Consider the following 21,091-nt stretch of genomic DNA (forward strand, 5'->3'; position numbering starts at 1 on the left):
TGAGTGTATTTTATGGAAATTTTATTACTTATTTATTATATATATATATATATATATATATATATATATATATATATATATATTTTTTTAATACATTAATTCTTTTCAAAAAATTTTAATTAATTTTCATTTTCCATTTAGTTGAAAATTTTTGTGTACAATTATTAATTTACTTTAACTGAAATAAAACTCTTATCAATTAGATTGAATTTTGAGACGAAATAAATTTATTAACTCATCAAAAACGTAAATAATTTGATAGTATATATTTCTTTATTAAATTCACTAAAAACTCATACAATTATTCTAGAGAAATTCAAAATTGATTCCATTCAATTTAAACAACTCTTTCAAGTAATGCAATCTTGCATGACTATCTGTAAAATTAGCTGAATGCTGCATAGTGTGCATCAAAGCTAAACTACTGCACATATTAGCATCAAATCCATTTTGTTGAGTCATTAAATCGATTCGTAGTGCTGAAGTAATTTTACTTTTTACTGATGACTCTACTGAATGAATAACGAATGACATCGGTGCTACGACTTCACCATTTTCACCAAAAGCACATTCTTCATTAGCCAACATTTCATGTACCTGTCCAGCAGCCATTCTCCCAATTAAACTTTGCATACTATATAATATCTGAGGATGAACGCATTTCCCTGATCGAGTCCAAGCTCGGTAATAACTCAAATCACGTACAGAAGACACGATTGCTTTTTGGCCATGCTTATTACAAAATTTCATATCAACACCAATTGGCCGTAAATATCGATAATGAATAATCACTGTACTTGAAGCTTCATTATAATATGATTCAATAACTTTGTTATAATTAGTGAATTCTACGCAATAAATAACATAATAATTATGTGACTTTAAATTAGTTTCAATAATATTTACATTTTTGCTTTTAAAAGTAAGAAGCTTTTGGTTACTTGAAACCACCCCAAAGATCAAACTTCGATCTAATTCCCTATTAATTGGAGTATATTTTATATGTAATGGAGGATAATACATATCAGATGAATTATTACATTCATTTCCATCAGTATCTTTGTCATGTTGACTTGCATTTTGTGGAACTTTAATTTTCCGATTTTTACGAATTGTATTTTTCTTACGAGATTTGAATTCAGTTAACTGTTCTCCAGTAACGGGATCGTTGATACAATCATATGGCGAGAACTTGACTGCTAACGTTACAGATATTAATTTGTTTGGTGCATTTGCTACAAAAGCTTCATCTAGTACGATACCATCTTCAATACATCCACCTTCTACATCACCAAATGCACAATAAAGTACCACTTGATTTGTATGTCGATCTTCGTAGTGATCACTACATAATAAACCGTATAGTTTTCGAGTATATAATTGATAGTACTCATCACAATTCATCATAATTTCAAATGATTTAAACATGGAAGTATTTTGCATTCTTTTAGGGTTTGTAGGTTTTGAATATTTACTTTGCGGCTGTAAAACCATGTTGACACTTTGTCCATTCTTTTTTTTCCGTTTTTTCTTTGGTACCTCATATAATGATGCATCTGGATTTATATCACTCGACATATCAACATTTTGAATGATTGTTGGTGTATAATTATACAATGAAATGGAAGTGTTATCATATTCCATAATTTTTGAAAGGAAATTTTTATAATCATCACCATTTGTAATGATTTTCACAGAAGCATTATGAAATAAATTAACTTCATCGTTATCATTGTTCATGATTATAGAATAGCGATTATCAATGCATAAAAATTTTATAGGAAAGGTGTTTTTCAAAAATTCTAAATACCAATAATTACTTTGTTCAGCGTTAGGATCAATCATGCTTGTAACGACTCCAAAGAATCCACTATTATCCTGAGGTATAGCGGATTTTGTTGATTTAAATATACTGTTATCTATTTTCTCAAAATAACTATCGATTACTTGTTGGTTTTTAGGTTTAATATCCCATCTTTCTGCAAATTTTAACCACTCAAATGCGATACGCTTTTCTCTAGCAATTGGCAAAAATTTGTTGTTGTCAATAGTGGTATTTGTGATAGTACTGCTTTGTCCATTCTGATTGTTCAAAGACTGAACATCAATATTATTATTACACAAAGTTACTCGTGAGTATTCTACTCCCGGAGTTAGAATTTCTTTGTTACCACGTCGTTGATAAATGATGGCACTATTATAACCAATGGATGTCAAGAAAGCTTGGGCTTTAAATCGAGTATTAATGATATTACAAGCTCCACGAATGTTATTAATAGTAACAGTACATTTTGGTGCAGGCGTTTTTAATATTGATGATGACAACTGTCTTGCAAAACTACCAAAACGAGTAAATGGACCATAATGATCAAAACAGTCTGGAAAGAGATTTTGTGCTTCATATGGTGAAACAAAAATTTTATATTTACTACTATATTTAATTAAAACATAACCTTTAGTGTAGGTAAATAAATATTTATTATCCAAACGAATGAAGGTTATCATTGGAATTCGACGTTTAAATTCAACTAATGCTTCTAATGTGTTATCAACATAACAATTGGTAAAAAATCCATTTATAATAATTTGTAAATCACCTGTTGAATAATTACCAGATTTTATAACTTCTTGTTGGATTATTTTTTCATTAATCGGTAATGTAATTGTAACATAATGAGAAAAATTAATTGTTTCTCCAGCATCTTTCATTTCTTTACAAGTTAAATAACAAATATAACGGTCAGCATCACGAGGAAATAACAATGCTCGACTATTTCTTGTCTGTCGATTTATTGATCTTTTAGTTAAATCAAGCATAAAGCGAATTTTATCATGCTTTTGGCCTTCAATATTAAGATACATATTGGCAAAATCTTTTATTAAAGTCATATGCTTTTTTTTGGAAAGTACATAGAAAAGATTTCCACTTTCAAAAATTTGTTTCAACTTTGTATGTTTGGTCATTGTGACCACACGGTAAAGAATCATTGGTGCAGTAATGATGGTTTTATTACTTAAATCGTCAATATGTGGATAATCTCTCAAAAGTAATTGAAAAACATCAATATATTGGTCAGTAGTAATATTATTACAATTATAAGGATTTACTTCATTAACAAAGTTAATCCAATTATTGTTACAAGTATTTTTGTCAATATTTGCAGATATTTTTTTCGAACGAGTTGGACTATGTTCATTTTTGTTTATATCCAATAGTGATAAAAAACAATCATCATCAACTGATGCATTTATTTGATTTGGAGTATCAGTAAATTCTGATAAAACTTTACCTTCTTTTGCACTAGAGTAGTATAAATGACAGATGCTTTTGTCAGTTTTAATAACCCATCTTACACATCGCTCATTCTTGTAGCTGTATATATGCATTGAGTTGAGGTTATTTGTTTGAAAATTTGGCAAAATTTTCAATGAACCATTAATTATGAAACAACCAAAAACATCTGGATCTAGTTCATGGTGTGGTCTTAGATGGAGATCAATCATTGAGCCAAGCATTATCGGGAAACACATGTGTCGTAATCGATTTTCTTCGTTGGAAATGATACATGCCAGGTAAGATTGTTTTTTGATAAATATATTTTCATAAAAATCAATTGAATTGTAAAATCGATGATAACAGTGACAGTTGAAAATTATAAACCGATTGTTAAGATAATTATATAAATGTAATGTATAAATTAACCAAAAGTCATCAATTTCATATAACTTTTCCATCTTTCTTTTATTTGTTTTATTGCTGGATTCTTCAGAATTCATTTGATTCTCGAATTCCATATTTTTATCACAAATCCATCAATATTTTATAAAGTTTTAAATTAAAAATTTTTATAATAATATTCCCAATTTATTTAATATTTAAATGAAAAATTCCTTCCAATTTTGTGTAATCTTTTATTTCGAACTACAAATCAAATAACAAAAATGATCTTGATTTTACGATCGAAAAAATTAAAGAATGTTAACACTTTGAATAAATTCAAAAGAGTATTTGTTTTAGCGACAATTACTCAGAAGAATCGAGTGATGTCGAGATACTACGTATGTAACAAAATACACAAGTGGCCTTTTATTTTGTGACAATACATTGAACAATGTATCATCGGTCGCATAGATAAAACAGAAAAAGCAATTGTAAAACAAAATATAAGACAAAATAAAACACGTATCGTAATTCTTAAACTAGCTCTAATAATATAACAAAGTGCTCATCAATAGAAGGTATTTAAAATGATTACAAATGATTTTTTTTGAAAACCTACAACTAGAGTTATTTGTTAATTAGTGACATTGATAACATACAATTTAAACAACTGCGTAAGTTTCTAGAAATTTAATACCTTTTGGGAAATTTAATTGATTAATATAAAATTTTAGTAATTTCTCAAATCTAATACAGTACTCTCCAAAAGTTAATTGAAATAATCGATGATTTATTTTTAAAAAAAAATCATCATTAATACTATGTTTTTATTCGACATAAACAATTCATTTTTTATTTTAACTCACGGTGCTGTAGTAATACTCCAAAAGTAAAAAAGAGAAAATACCTGATAATTTCTTTCTGAATATTTCAACTAACTTTTGGAAGGCAATATATCTGAAAAGTTTAAAAAAAAACTACAAAATAAATATAAAAAAAATTAAAATATATCCTATCGAATATTTACGTAAATTATTATTATTATTTTTAATTGTTTTTTTTTTTAATATATATTAAAACATTTATTATTTTTTGTGGTAATTTTAAATAATTAATTCTAGAATTTAGATACATCTTTAAGATACGACAATGTTATTATGAATAATGTCATTTTATTCTCATGGTAACAATTAAGTTGTTATCAAAACGATTAATTGTCACAGTCAAAGCTCGACATTTTTCAACGTTGTTCTCAATTGTTTTAATTATAGATATATACTAAGATTAGCTCAAAAATGGACGAAATGTTCGATAATCAACGATTTAATATGCACATACTACCGACTATTCATCGATTCATCAATGAACTAGTGCTGAAGTTAAAAAATGTAGCACAAAGATTAAGAAAAGGCAAAAGACAGCAGAAAAAGAAGAAAATTGCAACATCAAATGCTATGATTGGTCTCAAGATTGCATCCAATGATGAAGAAATGAGAAAAAATTTGAATGACAATGATATCACTGAAAAAGGTTTGTTTCCTTTGTATTCTACAAATCCATGCTATTTTAAATAAATTAATTTAATTTATATGAAATAACGATTCGTTACAGATGATAACGATGATGAACAACTTCTGATGGCCAGTGGTATCAGTTACAGACAACTAATAATCAAAACATTAAAACTTATTAGTTACATTTATCGATCATCAGATGTAGCTTACAAAAATACCGAGTTAATCATGGAAAATGGAACCATTGATTTTTTGCTATTGAAAAAAATATCTGTGCCTTTAATAGATCAATTATTTAATTTATATCACTCATTCGGCAACAAATTTTTCTTTATAAGTCGTCGGAAAAAGGTATCAGAAGATATGCGTCAAGTGATGAGTCATTCTACTATTGCTATGAATTTTTTATTCAGACTTATTTTTGAAATTTCACCTTGTGCATTGATCACAGTTTTATTTATGTACATTCAAAATGATGATTATGCTAAATCATGTTGTTCAATTTTACGAGAACATTTAATTCCATATGTGACTAAATGTAGTCGTTTACGCCATGAACAATTAGTTTATGAAATGCGATTGAGACAAATGATTATGGATAAAGACTATATGCAACTTTTTGATATTTTAAGATTAGATATTGAACGTGTCATTTATCGTAAATTTCCATTATCCTTCAATATCAATAGCAATTTAAAATCATTGTATATTTCTAAATTTCATATGTACAAAAGAAATACCAAAAGTATTCATTATTATGAAAGTGATGAAGCAGTTCAATTAATAGCTAAGAAGGGAAAAAATTATACTATTATTGTTTTTGTAAAAGGTATGTGTAATTTTGTATTTGACGTGATAGAATTACATAAGGAAAATTTGGAAGATAAAAGTTGGGCAGAACGTTTAGAATTATATAAACCATATCGTATTGAACATTGTCAGGAAATTATTAAAGTCACTGAAATTCATGAATCCGAATTAGATGTATTAGCTCGACGACCAACTTATATTTATATAAAAACTTGTGGTTTTGGTTTGGGAACCTTTTTCGAAACTTTTCATAAATATGAAAAAAAGGGCCGACGTACTCCTCTAACAACAAAGTTACCACGTGATAATACATCCATAATGCTTCATGATAATTTAGAGAAACCGAAACTCCAAGCAAAAAATGTTGAACATGATTATGTTATAGTAGATCAATTGTGAACATTATTTTTTTTATTCCTTTTAATAATAATGAAAACAACTTAATTTTCAACAATATATAATTTTTGAAGATAAAATTTATGATTATAAAAAATTAATTCATTTTTACAAGATATTGTATTAATAAATATGATTAAAAATAAAAGATTCAGTCATTTCTAAAATCAATCATCAATCATTTATTTTCTGATAGTACTATTATTTATTGCTATAGAATCTCATTTTAATGAATTGAGTAAATAATTATTTAGTTTATGTAATTGAAATATTATCTATACTTATTTATTACTTATTTTAAATTATAATATAGGAGAGGATAATTTCAAAAATTTTCGATTGATTTATCTTCTTTAAAACCAATTACTAGCATTTAATAACATTAATGTATTTATTGTAACAAATTGTTTCTAGTATTCGATGAAATAACAAAATGGATATTATTAACTTTAAATTCTCTTTATTTATACAAAAATTATAAAAATCAATTAAAAATAGTCATGATTATTGGACGGAATCATATTAAAAGTCGAAGTTTCTTAACTGTATTCTGTAGTTAATCATATAGATAATTTTCTTTCGCTATACAGTTTAACGTATTATACATGTTACATTAAAATAATTAAATATTAACATAAAAATGAACACAGTTACTCTATAAATTTTGTCTTATATTATAATTCTATCGAAAATAATTTCAACTGCGAATATAACATTGTATATAACTTTGTATGAAAGTTACTAAAGATACGAAGGTTTTAACGTATGCTTTAAACATACGGTTTTCGGTTTTTTGTAATAACATTTACAATTACAAAATACATTCGAGTAAATGTTACTCTTTACAAGGCATCTTCAATTCTAGGAGAATTTTTAAACTCGTCATCACAGTATGTTACAATTTTCGACCCTCAAAACTTTGTACTCTTAACATTTAATTTTTTTAATTTATTCTGTTTATTTTAAACATTATCCTATACTGAATTCTTGTGTTTTGACATATCTTAAAGTCACTAAAAATACTGAAACAATAAGTATTGTTGATGTTGGTGAAGAGAGAAGTGTAGCCGCATTATATATTGGGCAATATGGACATTGCGAACTACCACAAACTTCACAAATACTTAAAAGATATGTTGATAATGAATCGAAAATTGTTTCATTAAATCGTTCAGGAGCATAATAATCATATACTCTAACTGCTAAAAACCTCGACATATTAGCTACAGGGTACCAGCGTTCAACAGTAAAATTAACACACGTCTCTTCACTATCTAAATAGTCAAAATAAAATAAAACTTTTCGTTCTTGATATTTGGCTCGTTGTAAATTTCGCACTATTCCAGAACGAGTATATCTATCCAAATTTTGTTGTTGAATAATATAACCTGTTGGTATTGTAACATCTAATACAGCCATTCCAGACCGGACGGATTCATTTGTGTTAGTCCACCTATGAAAAATTTAATATCCATTAACAATGTAAGAATATTAATTTAAAAATATGTAGTGATCAAGAAAATGCTATTTAAAGTAAGTAAAGACTTTATGTTCCAACGAAAGTAGTACAATGATTCGCTAACGGTCAAAAGAAGAACAATTATAGAAATACTGAAAGTTTTCAGTATGTACTAAAAATCAAATCAATTCATATTCTTTTTAATAAAAAAAATATTACCTTTGACAACTTCTGTAAGTAATATGAGACTGATTTCTTCCGTAAGGATGATGTTTAACATTTAAGTCAAAAGCTCTAACTGGAGGTTGAGTCTGGAATTTTGGTAAATCGACATTATATTGCACCGACATTTGAAGAATTGCATAACCATTCCCAGTAGCCTCAATTTTAACGGTTCCCCAAGCTTCGGGTATCTGTAAAAAAAAGAAAAATATAAAGAAATAATTCGAATAGTAATTTAAAATAAATATTAAAAATATATACCTCAAGAGTTTGAAGCTTAACCAAATTACGATCATTCACATTGAACGTATGACGTCTTCCACCTAATGCAGTTGATTCGACAGCAACAGAAAGCTTACTAACGTCACGAATTCTTGATTTAACTGTATATTCCATGAGAGCTTTCATCGCCCACACAGTATCTTGAGTAGATGCCCAACCTCCATCAGTGAGTCTCTGTGAATTTAACCATTTAACTATGCCCTCAAGATTAGATTCTTGACGAGCAACATAAACAAGCAGAGCATAAGCTGTTGTTTCAACATTTTCACAGTCATATTCGTAAGGCAAACGCGGTAAAGAATACGGCTTTTGATTTTCCATTTTCACAGGTGGCAAAGGAACATCTTGACGACCCCAATATATAAATTCTCCTTCTCTCTTGGCAAATGTAGCAAGAATATTAAAAGCTTGTTCAGCAGCTGAAGATTTAGCAAGTAAAAGGGCATAAGCAACAATAGCACATTCATATGGTGTTCCTTGTGTTTCCAAAAGTTTCAGATTTATTTCTAGCCATTTAACTGCTTTTGATGCACTTAATGCAACTTGAGTACCAAGCTCTCCTGTAAGATCTTTAACCGTTTCCAATGTTATTAATACATGAGCTGTAAGACTAATATTTCTGTAACGGACATAATCATATTCATCGAATTTCGTGTTATTCATTTTTCTGTCAGGTAACCACGTAACTTCATAAAAAGCTCCGTATTCGGTTTGATGTGCTAAAACCCATTCTACAGCCTTGGAAATTACTTTAGGGTCAATGTATAAATAATTTTCCCATTCATAAAAACTAGCCTCTTGAAATATTCGAGCACAAAATGCTGTTAGCCACACACTAGATGCTGATTGGTTCCAATCACTTCTAAATAAACTAAAAGATCCATTCAAAGTCATAAATGATAGCTGTCGTTGATAACCAATATTCATAAATTCAAAACTTTCTTTCTCTTGAGTAAGATTTCGTTGATTGATTAAACGCATGTACATCGTAGCATACATATTTGCAGCGAAACTAAACATATTTTGTTCCGCACAATCCATTGGTAAATGTAATAAACTTGTTGCATTTACTGGCATTGTGGGATAGATAGGCCCTAAAACATCACCTACTACACTTATTGTAGCTCTATTAGAGCCAAAGATGTATAGACGATCTTCAGCATATTTTACAATAGGTGTATCAGTAATGTTTACATGCATATAATGGTGGAATAAACTCCTTGTACTTAAATCTAATAATATAGACTGATGGCGATATTGCGGAAGCCCATCGGCTTCAACATGAAGAGTTCGTTCTACTTTATCTCTTCCAATAATTGTCTGGGCATAAATTGTAATTTTGATATCACCCAATCTTACAGGAACTATTGGTAAATATACAATTGCTGCATCTTGAGCAGGAATCCAAATGAAAAATTGATGTTCTCCAAAAGATGTTCTCGGACTGTATGAATTAACATACCCATTTTCTTCAACATGAACGAATTTATAATCAGGAGAATCTGCTAGCACTACAGTAGCTTCAATATTGTATTTTAAATAATTGAAAACAGAGACACGAATACCAATTTGTTCACCTTGACGACTTTCTGTTGGCATTTCAACGTTAATGAAAAATGGTAAAACTCCAGTATATTCAATTGCTTTCCGCAACATTCCGAAACCTCGACTTGGACTCATACTAAATGCTGTAACCATCCAATGGACAGGTCGACGAGGTACCTCAATATCAAAAATAAATCTGCCGTGAGGTCCAATATTAACATCTTTCCATAACCAGACATTTTCATATTGTCTTTGGATTCGGTTAAATCGATTCTTACGGAAGAGTGCTAAATCAGTTTCATTACGAGTTACACATCTTGCTTCATCACTTCCATCTTCACAATCTACAACATTATCGCACTTCTTTTCCAGCCTATAACACTTTCCATTTAAACATTCATCAAGACCCAAACTCCTATTACAGAAATCAGATCTTCGATAAATGAAAGCATCAGTAAACACTACTAATCCAATATATTCAAAAGTTCTATTAACATCAATACCAAGAGTTGATGACGGAAAGAAAACTGCATGATCTGGATCACCACTATGGTGGAACCAAGAATGAGTATGTGTACCATTGGTTTCTTCACCAAAATCCGCCATTCGCGAAATAACATTAGCATAACTAATTTCATTACCTGCTTGCATAGAATAAAAAGCTCGATCAACCCCTGAAAGAGCTACATACGCACCAGGTTCACCGTAAATTGCAACTTCAACTTTTTCTCCGGTTCTTGCTTTTCTATTATTAATATAAATAGTGAAATTATTACCAGAAATACCATTAATTGGTATTGTTAATGAGTCAGCAATTACTTCGCCGTATTTACCAACATGATAGACAACAGCAGTTGCAACGGGTGCCATATCCGGGCTTAAAGGAATAGAAAATGTTCTAATATCTGATTCCATGATATCTTGACCACTAAGAAGAATAATTCCTTTTGACATGATAATATAATTAAAAGTTTCAATATAATAGTTCGTTTGAACATGGAGTACTAAATATTCACCAACTTTAGGATGTTTTGAAGACGTAGTGATTTTGATGTGTTTATTACCTGGTGAATCATGGGCCAAAAGAAGAAGTTCAGCTCTAGCACTTTCTCCTTCACCGTCGACAAAAGTAGCATATAATCTAACAGATGTAATATCGTTTAACACTTGTTGACTACGTTTGCTGTTATCTATCAGATTCAATTGTTGTCTTAAATCAAGTTTCATTGTCCAGATTGCTGAATCCGCGGAAGGTCTCAAGTATTGAGTATCTAGGGTTTTACGACCTCCATTTTTTGAGTCTATCTCTGCACGTACTGACATTTGGGGACTCCATAACTTTGATGGATTTAAAGATGATCCATCATGATAAGAAGCTACAATATTAAATGTATAAGGCATAGCAGGTTTGAATATTTGTGGTGAACCTCCAGAAAAGTGTATACGAACAGTAGAATTAAATATTCTAGCAGTAGAATAACCAACAATTACTTCGTTCAAAAAACTTTCACCCACAGTGGCAATAATTTGAACTTCTAAACCTTCAGAAATAGACGCATATGTCAGTAGTTCATGCATTGGATATTGAAATTGATAAGTACCATTGAACATTCTGAGAACCGGATAATCTTGGTAAACTTCAGGATTTTTGAACCATGATGGATAATATTCATTAAAATTAAAGTAACGTTCTACAGGCTGAGTATTTATAATTCGATAGTTACTCAGTGGTGTAATTCTGGCTTTTAAAGTTAAATTACCTCTTACAGGAGCACCAGATGTGTAATTTGCTTGAACCATTCCGTGAATATACGGATCTTTATCGAAAAAAAAGGCAGGCATGGTCACATTAACTTCAAATCGCGTTTGATAATATTCTTCAACAGTAAACGTTTTTTCTTCTATTTGACTTTGTGCAACAACTTGAATTATCCAATCACCGAAAACCGGCTGATCTGATAGTTGATATGACAAAGAAACTGTTCCAAGATTACTTTGTCTACTCAACCAACGTCTCATAATTCTTCGATATGGATCCATCATGAATATATCAACTGGATTATTAAAAGCTTTTAATTCTGTATTTATTGGTATTGCTCTAAATCGAACTTTTTGACCTTGCATATATACTGGTTTATCCATTTGGATGAAAATAGACATAGATTTTTGTGAAAACATAAGTTTCGTTTCATTATAAAAAGCTTGTCCACCAGTTAAGCCATTATAAAGACCTTCGACACGTAGTTTATATTCACCATGAATTGAAGTAGGAGGCATTTTAAGCATTAAATTTTCTGGAACTCCTTCCTTAATATCTTTATCATCTGCTGCCATTTCTACACCATTACGTTGAATAGATGCTCGGACTGTTATTGGTAAATTGCTTCGTAAAACATTCACAGCTATACGATACACTTGTCCTGGGCGGCACATTTTCGAAGCCACAATAAAATATGTTCTGTATGTGATAAAAATTAGATTCAGTAAATTAAAATTAAGTAAAATTGTTGATAATTAGTAAGAATTAAGTTTTTAACTTACGCTTCTTTTAGAATTATATTATCATTTCCGGAAGGATTTCGATAGGACGGATAAAGATTTTGATTTTGATCATCATAACGATTCCATGGTACATTTTCCGAAGTGTCATCTTGAGGTTGTTGACAATTAGCTGTGGTTAGTAACCACCCCAGTAATAGATACCACATTTTTAATTTATCTGCAAAAAATTTATTTTAATAATAAATTTTAGCAACTGATCAATTAATTCAATTATTCAAAAATGAAACATAAATCAAATCAGCATTAGAATTGCTTAAAAATTAAAAGATTAGATGTTCAAGAAAGAAAGTAGGCCAACTCGAATCCTAGGTAGAATTACCACTAGAGAAAAACGGGAAGGTGACGAACACATAGTTTGAGAATTGACATTTGTTGGTTTTAATATTTCTTTCCACGCAATGATTGTTAATAGTTTTACGCGGATGAGAATTAGCGCTCGAAATTACTAGTAGTGTGAACAAACAAAAAAGGTAAATTATCATCAATCCTGGTTTCAAATAAAGTATAAAGTCTTTATACCGTATAACAAATTAACTTATTAATTAGTATATAATTAAAAATGTTTAATATAAACTTTTCACTAGAGGTTTAACAAAATTATCAATTATCTAATAATAAAAAATAACTATCTCAATTAAAGTATTCGTCAACATTTTATAAAGGTGTCATTTATAGTTGCAGACTCATGCTATGAACGACATATGTACTCCGAACGTCATCAATGCTTTTTATTTATTATAAACCCTTCATTAACTATGACTCGTATGATTGAAATTTTTTGTAACTTATAAATTGAAAAAAATAATTCATAAACAACTCAAGTCGTGAATTGTTTCTATAATAAAATATATATCTATATTATTCGGTTGTACAAAGGTGTACACCATAACTATTGTAATACCTTGTAGCTGATCAAATATTATGGAATTTAATCAAAGCAATTGATTGAGGTTTGGATGCAAATTATTTATAATTATTTCATAGAAAACACCAACTGTTGCTTATATAAATTGAATCAAATAATGAACTTGATTTATTTTATTCATATAAGTATTTAAATAGGAATATTTAATTTGATTATTCTAATAAATAATTAATTTTTCATAACTAAATATTATATATAATATACATGACAAACTTTAACGTGGCAAAATGTTTTATAGTACACGCGCTCATAAGTGACTCATTTTGTCAATGTTACAGTGAATACAAATTCCGAATATTAAGACACACCCTTGATAACTAAATTCTTTGTAGGAATTCTTAATTTTTTATTATTTTTAACGTAGTTATATGTTACTATATATTATTATTACAATCAATTAAATTAAATATTTCACTACATATAATGATTGTTTATAGTTTCACAGTGGAGAACGGTTAACGCCCAAAATTACCTGTAGCTTGAACAAATGAACAACGTAAGCCGACGCTACTCCAAGTTTTAGATACAATCTAAAACTTTTTTACTACTTACTTAATTTCAATTTTATAAAACTTTTCCACCATTAAAATAAATATATTTATTAGACAAAAAATGTCTAATATAATTAAAATTTTAGTAAAAACATTCAACAATGATTATAAGAACTACACCCATCCACTCCAAACAACTACTAAGTGACAACTAGCACACCCATATGAAAAATGTAATATTTACATAGTGCGCTCCCTGTTGAGTTATTCCGGACATGATAAGGAATAATTCTACCATCAATCGTTATAAAAAATTTTTATAAAGTCTCTTTTCTCAAAATATTTCGGGCTCATATCAAAGTTAATAACGAAAGATTTATTATCAATTTGATTAATATTAAACTTTCGATTTATTATTATAGTTTAAAGTACATAAAAACCTATTATGTTAATATTTTTAAAATGGCAAAATAATACAATCAGACAATCGTTGCAGTGACCTCTAAATTGATTTGCGAAACAAGATAAGATAAAATTTATGTTTTTGTCTATTATATACCAAACAACAGTATAGTCGAACTGAGAAGAGAGTTCCTCATGTGCTCTTGTACGCTCGCGCAGTAGCGAAAAACGTGGTAGAAAGGGTAAGAAATCAGTGGTTGAGAGCCCGAAAGCATCGAAGCAACTAAGGAACTTTTTTCTCAGTTCGACTATAATTTCCAATAGAATTGATCTTTTACAGAAAAGAAACGATTTAGTTATAAACATAAGTGCGATTCAAAGTGTTTTTTTTTTCACAAATATTACATGCAAATGGTTACAATTCAAGTATTGTTAATGACATTTGCACGGATGTAGATGAAAACATTGGATAAACATCTGTATTTCTTAGGTAGTAAGCTTATTATTTTATAAATAAAAAGTAAACACGTATGTACTAAAAAAAAATATACGAAATTTCAGAAAATATTAGTATGCAGAGAGAAAACAACAGACTAAAAAGAGAATTGATGAGCTTAACTAAAACTCCACCTGAAGGGATTGCATGTTATCAAAAAGATGATAATTTAAATCATTTAATTACTACAATCATGGGGCCTAAAGACAGTCCATACGAAGGTGGATTATTTAAGCTTGATGTAAAAATTGAAGATTCTTATCCTTTCGAACCACCAAGAATTAAGTTTATAACACCTGTTTATCATCCTAACATTGATACGTCAGGCAGAATTTGTATGGATTTATTAAAAATGCCTCCAAAAGGTGGATGGAATCCAACATTGACATTAGAGAATATTTTTGTTGCTGTACAATTACTTTTAAGCCATCCAAATCCTGATGATCCAGTCATGCCTAATATTGCTAATGAATATCGTTTTGAGAAGTGTGAATTTGAAAAAAAGGCGCGTAAACATACACAAGAATATGCCAATTAGACAATATAGAGGTTTTATAATTTTTATCCAGTATTATCTCAATTTTATTATGCAACAAAAAACCATATTTCTTACTTTAAATACATTCATTATAATTAAGTAATGCCGAGAATCTCATAATGTAAGATATATTGTGGTATTAAAAAAAATTGTCAATTAATTAAAGTTCATTCCAATTTTTATATTCAATTTATAATAAATAGCAAATATATAAAAAATGGGAGAATTTATTTTTCTAGAAATTATTTAATTTCATAAAAAAGCATGTGAATTCTATTAATTTATTATTTTTATCACAAGTGTAGACATCATTCTTAAAGTGTTCACATTTTTCTCAGTACTCATAAAACAAGATATAAATTTACAATGTACAAGCACAACAATCCCTAATAAACAAAAAAAAGATATACATCTATTTCTTTCATTAATAATACAGTCGTATCGAAATGGGGTTTTCATTTTTCAAGAGATCTTAATAAAGTATTTAAAAATCGTATAATTATACTAATAATACAATAACTTAACTTTTTAATATTTCATTAGAGCTTGAGTTAGATATAATAATCGTTGCTTAAAACTAATATTTGTCATTTATTATTGAATTAATTAAATGTGAACCTATTTGCAGGTACACATAAAAAGGCAGTGATTAGTTTTAGTAGTAGAATATTAAGTTTGTCATAATAAAGACGTTTAGTTTTTAAATTATATGTTATAGTAATTTTCGTATATATATATAAAAATTCTTTCGACAGTTACAATCATTAGTAAACCGACTTAGTGATAGATTTAAAAATAATAAATGAATAATCGACAAATTTGTACTTTAATTCCTGAATGATATGAAAACTCTTGAACACGTAGGGCAAGTTAATATCTTGCGTATTTTTTAAAGATCCATCAAAATAACTTTAACATGAATAAGTACTTCTACAGATATGTTTAGAATTTTTAATTCAATTAATGTTTTATCAATTCACTAAGTTGCACCATATACACTAGATGAAAATTTTAATAATTTTTATAAACATTCAATTAAAATAAATTATTGGCACCGTAAATTGGAAATTATTGCCTAAATATTTGCAAAAAGTAATAGCGTTCAACCTATTATTTTATCTATAAATTTTTCCTATTCCATTGAAATTAATTTATTAATTTGATCAAACATAACAAAGTAGCTAGCTAAATAAATAATTCAAAAAAAAATTATTGTGCGTTTTATCGCATTATCATATAAATTTGTTCTTCACATGAATTCGGTTTTTCTCTTGTCTCCATAACTATATCTTGAAGCCTCGGAGACATAGGAACATAATCTGAATTTTCTATTTGAAAATGGAGATCGAGAGAATTTTTTTCATCAGAAATTGGTGTTATTTCCTCTTGCGTACTTGATACTACTGATCTTGAGTCACCTTCTGAGTCCAGCTCGATATCACTGATGCTAAAAATATTTAATAATAATATAAGTAAACTATTTAACAGAGAATTTCATTTAAATAATTCATTTTTTTTTTTTGAAACATACCTTCCGTTCCTAGTTGATTCTGAAATGCAACGCACTCGTGGAGGTAATGGTGGTGGAATTTGTTTATTAGCATTAATTATAAAATCATGTAAATTTTCATATAAATGTGAGGGAATTCTAGATTTATTAATGCTAAAGTTATCGATAATTTCTTCATAAATTCCTGAAGCTAAAGAAATGTTTGACATTCGTTTAGGTAACGGTTCTTCTAATTCTTCCAAACTTGAGCTGATGTTCGAAAAGTTAGCAGGTTCGGTTTCATAAACATTATCAATAGCTCGTGTATAACGAGTTAATGTGTTATCAGTCATTTTCTCTAATTGATCACCACTTTTAACAATATCTTTTCTCATACTACATTCATTTTTCGAGAGATACAGCAAATCAAGACCAGCATGTGCAAGAGTTGAGACGACTTTATTTTTAATTACGGACAAATTTTCAGACGTCTCATTATCAGAAATTCTTAAGTCTCCTTCGCTTAGACTTAATGGTCGCAAAACTTCATTTTTGTGTCGTGGCTCTCGTCCCTGGGTAACGAGGTTTTGTAATAGCTGTTGAGCATTTATACAAAAGATGTGAAGTTGACCTATACCACTTCGAAAATGTTTTGTTGTATGGATCACACAAATTCTTTTAACATCATCCGGATGACCGATTGAAGTCAAATGAAATTGATTCATTTCATTCCATTCTAAATTCTGAACTATATTCCCTGTATGAACATCTTTAATAAATACTCCACAACGACTGGCTACCAAGTCTCCATACAATCCTGAAAATTAAAATTTAAAATCAATTTACATATTTGTGTTAAAATTAGATTTCATAAATAGTAATAAGACAATTCTCTATATTTATAAATGTTCTATACATTATTTATTTGATCAATAATATTGCATAATGCTGAATTTCTTGCTATATTTTTGACCATGTGGAGTTTTCTGAAAATATATTACTTATTTTGTTTTAGAAGGGGAAAAAATACTACATACGTTAATGATTCTTTCATGATACATGGAAGAGTTATTAAATATTCAGAGTAATTATCGTAATTGATAGTCAACTTTATAGACGTTCCGTAGTCTTTAGTTGTATTAAATAATTAATTACAGTATATACATGTTCAGAATGCGGAATTATTTAATATTAGAATAAAAAAGATAGAAAAAAACAATTTACATTTAGTGTTATAGAGAGTAAAACTTCTTTTAGATCACTCGATGAGATAGCTACAAACTCCATAAACTAATACTTTCAAGATATTCTATTTTTATAATAATATAGTACAAATAGCAAAAAATATAATACAATAGAAAAAAAAATTAAAAAAGCAATTTATATTCAACAATACCATCCATTTTGGAATTTTATGCAGAATTCACTCATTCAATGTAAGCTTATATAATAAATTTAATTTTTTATTCGATTAATTTTTTAATAATTTACTGATAAATTAAGATAATTTGTGATAATACTATAGTAAAAATGGAAGACAATTAATAAATAATTCCTTCACTACTTTCGAAAAGAACTACAAATAAAATCAATTTATCAAAAACAAATAATCGCTACGAGTAAATGAATAAAAAGTAAAATAAAAATAAATTTACAGAAAATAATATGATGTAGCAAGTCTACCTGTAAGACCAGCAGTTCTTGAATGACTGTTATCGACCATAGAAATATTGAATGTTCCTTCTATAAATCGATGTCTTCTAGGTCTTAAAAGCTGTCTCAAATTAGCCATCCATCTCTGTGTTTCAGATTCAGATATCCCACTCAAATAAAGAAGAGGTTTTCTTTCTTTAGGAGGAAAGATTCCAAAAGCATATAGTTTAGTTCTTGACTCAGTTCGACAAATGATTGAATCTGATGATATTTTTATTGAATCTCGACGTTCAATCATCCCTTCAATATTAATTCCACGTTCAAGCTGAACTTCAACACCTAAACCAGGCCCTAATTTACGAACAGTACACCAATGACGACGCCATGCTTTCCATGAAGAAAAAGGCCTTTTGCGAATTAAATTTCCAGGTAATTTGGCATCAAGAAATCCACAAAGTTCCACTCTGTCTCCAGCCATGATTGTATATTTATTTTATTTTCTGTCAATAACATAAAAACTAGCATTAGTTATTTTAAATAATACAATACATCCAGAATTAAATTTTTGAGTTACAGAATATTTAATAAAATTTTTAAAGTTGCATTAAATTTATTTTTCGTTAATATTGAATGTTAGTATTGATAGATGATAAGATTTTGAATATGACACAATGTTTAATTACCTTTTTGATCAAAAGTTATTCCTAATAAATGGTAGATATTTTTTCTTTTTTGTTTAAAATCGTCTCATGTTTTATTAATAATTATTTAAATAATTTTCGAGACTGAATAATGATGATAAAATTGATGAAATAAATGATGAATGTAAACAAAAAAAACTCTCAGAAAAATCCGTTAAAATGATGATCGAAAGAGCACATATATGACACCAACACTCACACTCCCTTAAATAATGAAAAATGTTCTATAAAAACTGTCAATAACACAGACGATAGTAATTAATAATACAACTACAACTACTATGCAACCAACAGCTAAGCAAAATGTCAACTAAAGTAACTTCAAAAAACGATGAGGATCATAAGTAAATATTTCACTGAGTGATTATCCCCTCTTCTTTTCAATGTCCAGGCCCTTAGTAAACTCACTGGCTTCTGCGCCACTATGTATACCTCCTGGATCGATTGGTTTTCTCTTTCTATTACGAACTGTAACGAAAAAGATAAACCCATACATCCTATGAAAAGCTCTAAAATTGGCTTAAATAATCTAAATTTTCTTCTGATCCCATTTTATATTCTGTTTGTTAATTCAACTGTTACATATTAATATATTTATTATTTTTGTGACATTACTGTATTATCTAATGATTTGATTTAATTTCAGTATGGTCAGGTGAACTTTAGTACGCATAAAAATGAAAGTCACGTTCTTCCTGCTGATTTGTTGCACCTGCCATTAAATTTTTTTTTTGTCTTTCGAATGATAACTGTTCCTCGGGAAGTTTTAGGTTGGATTCGAAAAAAAGGATTTTTTTTTTTAAATTACTTTAGTTTTAACATTTAACGTTTAAGTCAATACTTTCTGTGCATTAACTTTATTCATAATAAAGTAATATCTACGAAAATCATCACTTTTTAAAATATTAAAAATATTCAGACATATTTAGAATTGTTTCACAAATAAAAAGAAAATTAAATACAAAGAAAATATGAGTTGATATTTTGCAACTCTTACATTTTTTACAGTATAATTACCGAAGTCAATAATACAATAATAACGATTACGTGTCCCTTTATTTTATGTAAATTATATGTGTAAACTCTATTCAGATGACTCATTAGCTTGGAACTCCTCTTAAATTGTATTCTATTCAAATGCAATTTTTAATTAACACTGAACCTATATACAGTTTATTCCATTAATTAGATAATTTATATGATTTTTGATCGGTAATAAAAATATTTTCGGTTATAGAGTAAATATTATTGTTTTAGCTTCAATTAATAAATTTTTAATATTATAAGAAAAATGAAAGCCAGGAAGATTATTATTCAATTTTGTTAAATGGAATATTTCAAATTAGGGATTTTCAACTACTTCTAAGAAAACAATTATAATTTAATGTCTGTAAAGCTATGTGAACAACAGCAGACAACAATGGTCTGCTTTAATAGTGCTTTTGGAGCCAAAATATGACAGTTTTTGAAGTCCCTATGTTATTGTGCACTAATGAGTAAGAGACAGAATGAAAATATTTTGACCTAAACATGCATCTAGGTATATTTAGAATAGTATAATTAAAAATTTTCTTGAAATAAACATAAATCTTATACTGTAAAAGAATTACATGTCATTAAATATTCAAAATTTTAATTATTAAGAGAATATACAATTACAATGTCTTTAGAATTTAGACCTTAGTAATAGATGTTTAACTTTTTTGAAACTAAAGTATCTTATAATTAATATATGTTAATTGTTTTATAAAAATAATAAATATTAACTTTAATATTGAAGTTTAGAAGAATTTTTCGCATTAATTTTATTGAAATTTTATTCTTTAAAATCAAATATCTATGATGTACAATAATTTTAAGAAAATATTTAAAATGATACTTGACAAGTATAAAGTTAAATATTTTAACTTGACAATAAAAAAAAGAATTTCAAATGTACAGTGCC

At 28.2% G+C, this 21,091-nt stretch overlaps 5 protein-coding genes across 8 annotated transcripts; 2 read left to right on the plus strand and 3 right to left on the minus strand.

Annotated features, from left to right (window-relative positions):
• Positions 1 to 251: 251 nt before the first annotated feature.
• On the minus strand, positions 252 to 3,899 carry LOC118073567 (uncharacterized). Its single transcript, NM_001414572.1, has one exon. It carries the CDS (start codon positions 3,793 to 3,795, stop codon positions 307 to 309), a length of 3,489 nt encoding a protein of 1,162 aa, NP_001401501.1. The 5' UTR covers positions 3,796 to 3,899; the 3' UTR covers positions 252 to 306.
• Positions 3,335 to 6,445, plus strand: LOC118073568 (uncharacterized). Of its 2 annotated transcripts, XM_035094141.1 has the most exons (4): positions 3,336 to 3,573; positions 4,019 to 4,335; positions 4,933 to 5,191; positions 5,273 to 6,444. In XM_035094141.1, exons 3-4 carry the CDS (start codon positions 4,957 to 4,959, stop codon positions 6,382 to 6,384), a joined length of 1,347 nt encoding a protein of 448 aa, XP_034950032.1. In that variant the 5' UTR covers positions 3,336 to 3,573; positions 4,019 to 4,335; positions 4,933 to 4,956; the 3' UTR covers positions 6,385 to 6,444. The 2 variants fall into 2 exon arrangements, with proteins under 2 accessions (XP_034950033.1, XP_034950032.1); XM_035094142.1 differs by lacking the exon at positions 4,019 to 4,335 and having other exon boundaries at positions 3,335 to 3,573; positions 5,273 to 6,445.
• An 887-nt stretch (positions 6,446 to 7,332) lies between these two features.
• Positions 7,333 to 14,066, minus strand: Mcr (macroglobulin complement-related). 2 transcript variants are annotated; one of them, XM_035094137.1, is made up of 5 exons: positions 13,849 to 14,066; positions 12,431 to 12,608; positions 8,324 to 12,347; positions 8,060 to 8,253; positions 7,333 to 7,834 (listed from the first exon to the last, which is right to left on the minus strand). In XM_035094137.1, the coding sequence occupies exons 2-5, from the start codon at positions 12,595 to 12,597 to the stop codon at positions 7,351 to 7,353; spliced, it is 4,869 nt and encodes a 1,622-aa protein (XP_034950028.1). In that variant the 5' UTR covers positions 12,598 to 12,608; positions 13,849 to 14,066; the 3' UTR covers positions 7,333 to 7,350. The 2 variants fall into 2 exon arrangements, with proteins under 2 accessions (XP_034950028.1, XP_034950029.1); XM_035094138.1 differs by having other exon boundaries at positions 13,929 to 14,065.
• A 310-nt stretch (positions 14,067 to 14,376) lies between these two features.
• On the plus strand, positions 14,377 to 15,463 carry LOC118073688 (ubiquitin-conjugating enzyme E2 T-like). The gene is made up of 2 exons (XM_035094347.1): positions 14,377 to 14,759; positions 14,831 to 15,463. The coding sequence occupies exons 1-2, from the start codon at positions 14,726 to 14,728 to the stop codon at positions 15,301 to 15,303; spliced, it is 507 nt and encodes a 168-aa protein (XP_034950238.1). The 5' UTR covers positions 14,377 to 14,725; the 3' UTR covers positions 15,304 to 15,463.
• On the minus strand, positions 15,416 to 19,595 carry LOC118073687 (uncharacterized). Of its 2 annotated transcripts, XM_035094346.1 has the most exons (5): positions 19,439 to 19,549; positions 19,129 to 19,350; positions 18,476 to 18,945; positions 16,835 to 17,609; positions 15,416 to 16,750 (listed from the first exon to the last, which is right to left on the minus strand). In XM_035094346.1, exons 3-5 carry the CDS (start codon positions 18,921 to 18,923, stop codon positions 16,525 to 16,527), a joined length of 1,449 nt encoding a protein of 482 aa, XP_034950237.1. In that variant the 5' UTR covers positions 18,924 to 18,945; positions 19,129 to 19,350; positions 19,439 to 19,549; the 3' UTR covers positions 15,416 to 16,524. The 2 variants fall into 2 exon arrangements, with proteins under 2 accessions (XP_034950237.1, XP_034950236.1); XM_035094345.1 differs by having other exon boundaries at positions 19,129 to 19,595.
• Positions 19,596 to 21,091: the final 1,496 nt, after the last annotated feature.

Source organism: Chelonus insularis, unplaced genomic scaffold (assembly GCF_013357705.1).
Source record: "Chelonus insularis isolate UGA/USDA-ARS -01 unplaced genomic scaffold, ASM1335770v1 scaffold_362_pilon, whole genome shotgun sequence".
NCBI classification, from domain to species: Eukaryota; Metazoa; Arthropoda; class Insecta; order Hymenoptera; family Braconidae; genus Chelonus; species Chelonus insularis.

Excerpts from the sequence above, each read along its gene's own strand:
- LOC118073567 (NM_001414572.1), bottom strand. The coding sequence starts at position 3,795 with ATGGAATTCGAGAATCAAATGAATTCTGAAGAATCCAGCAATAAAACA.
- LOC118073568 (XM_035094142.1), top strand. The coding sequence starts at position 4,957 with ATGGACGAAATGTTCGATAATCAACGATTTAATATGCACATACTACCG. Across the intron at positions 5,192-5,272 it reads CAATGATATCACTGAAAAAG|ATGATAACGATGATGAACAA; the intron begins GTTTGTTTCCTT and ends GATTCGTTACAG.
- Mcr (XM_035094137.1), bottom strand. The coding sequence starts at position 12,597 with ATGTGGTATCTATTACTGGGGTGGTTACTAACCACAGCTAATTGTCAA. Across the intron at positions 8,254-8,323 it reads TTAAGCTTCAAACTCTTGAG|ATACCCGAAGCTTGGGGAAC; the intron begins GTATATATTTTT and ends TTTTTTTTACAG. Across the intron at positions 7,835-8,059 it reads ACTTACAGAAGTTGTCAAAG|GTGGACTAACACAAATGAAT; the intron begins GTAATATTTTTT and ends AATTTTTCATAG.
- LOC118073688 (XM_035094347.1), top strand. The coding sequence starts at position 14,726 with ATGAAAACATTGGATAAACATCTGTATTTCTTAG. Across the intron at positions 14,760-14,830 it reads TAAACATCTGTATTTCTTAG|AAAATATTAGTATGCAGAGA; the intron begins GTAGTAAGCTTA and ends ACGAAATTTCAG.
- LOC118073687 (XM_035094345.1), bottom strand. The coding sequence starts at position 18,923 with ATGGCTGGAGACAGAGTGGAACTTTGTGGATTTCTTGATGCCAAATTA. Across the intron at positions 17,610-18,475 it reads AAGAACTGCTGGTCTTACAG|GATTGTATGGAGACTTGGTA; the intron begins GTAGACTTGCTA and ends TTTAATTTTCAG. Across the intron at positions 16,751-16,834 it reads GAATCAACTAGGAACGGAAG|CATCAGTGATATCGAGCTGG; the intron begins GTATGTTTCAAA and ends AAATATTTTTAG.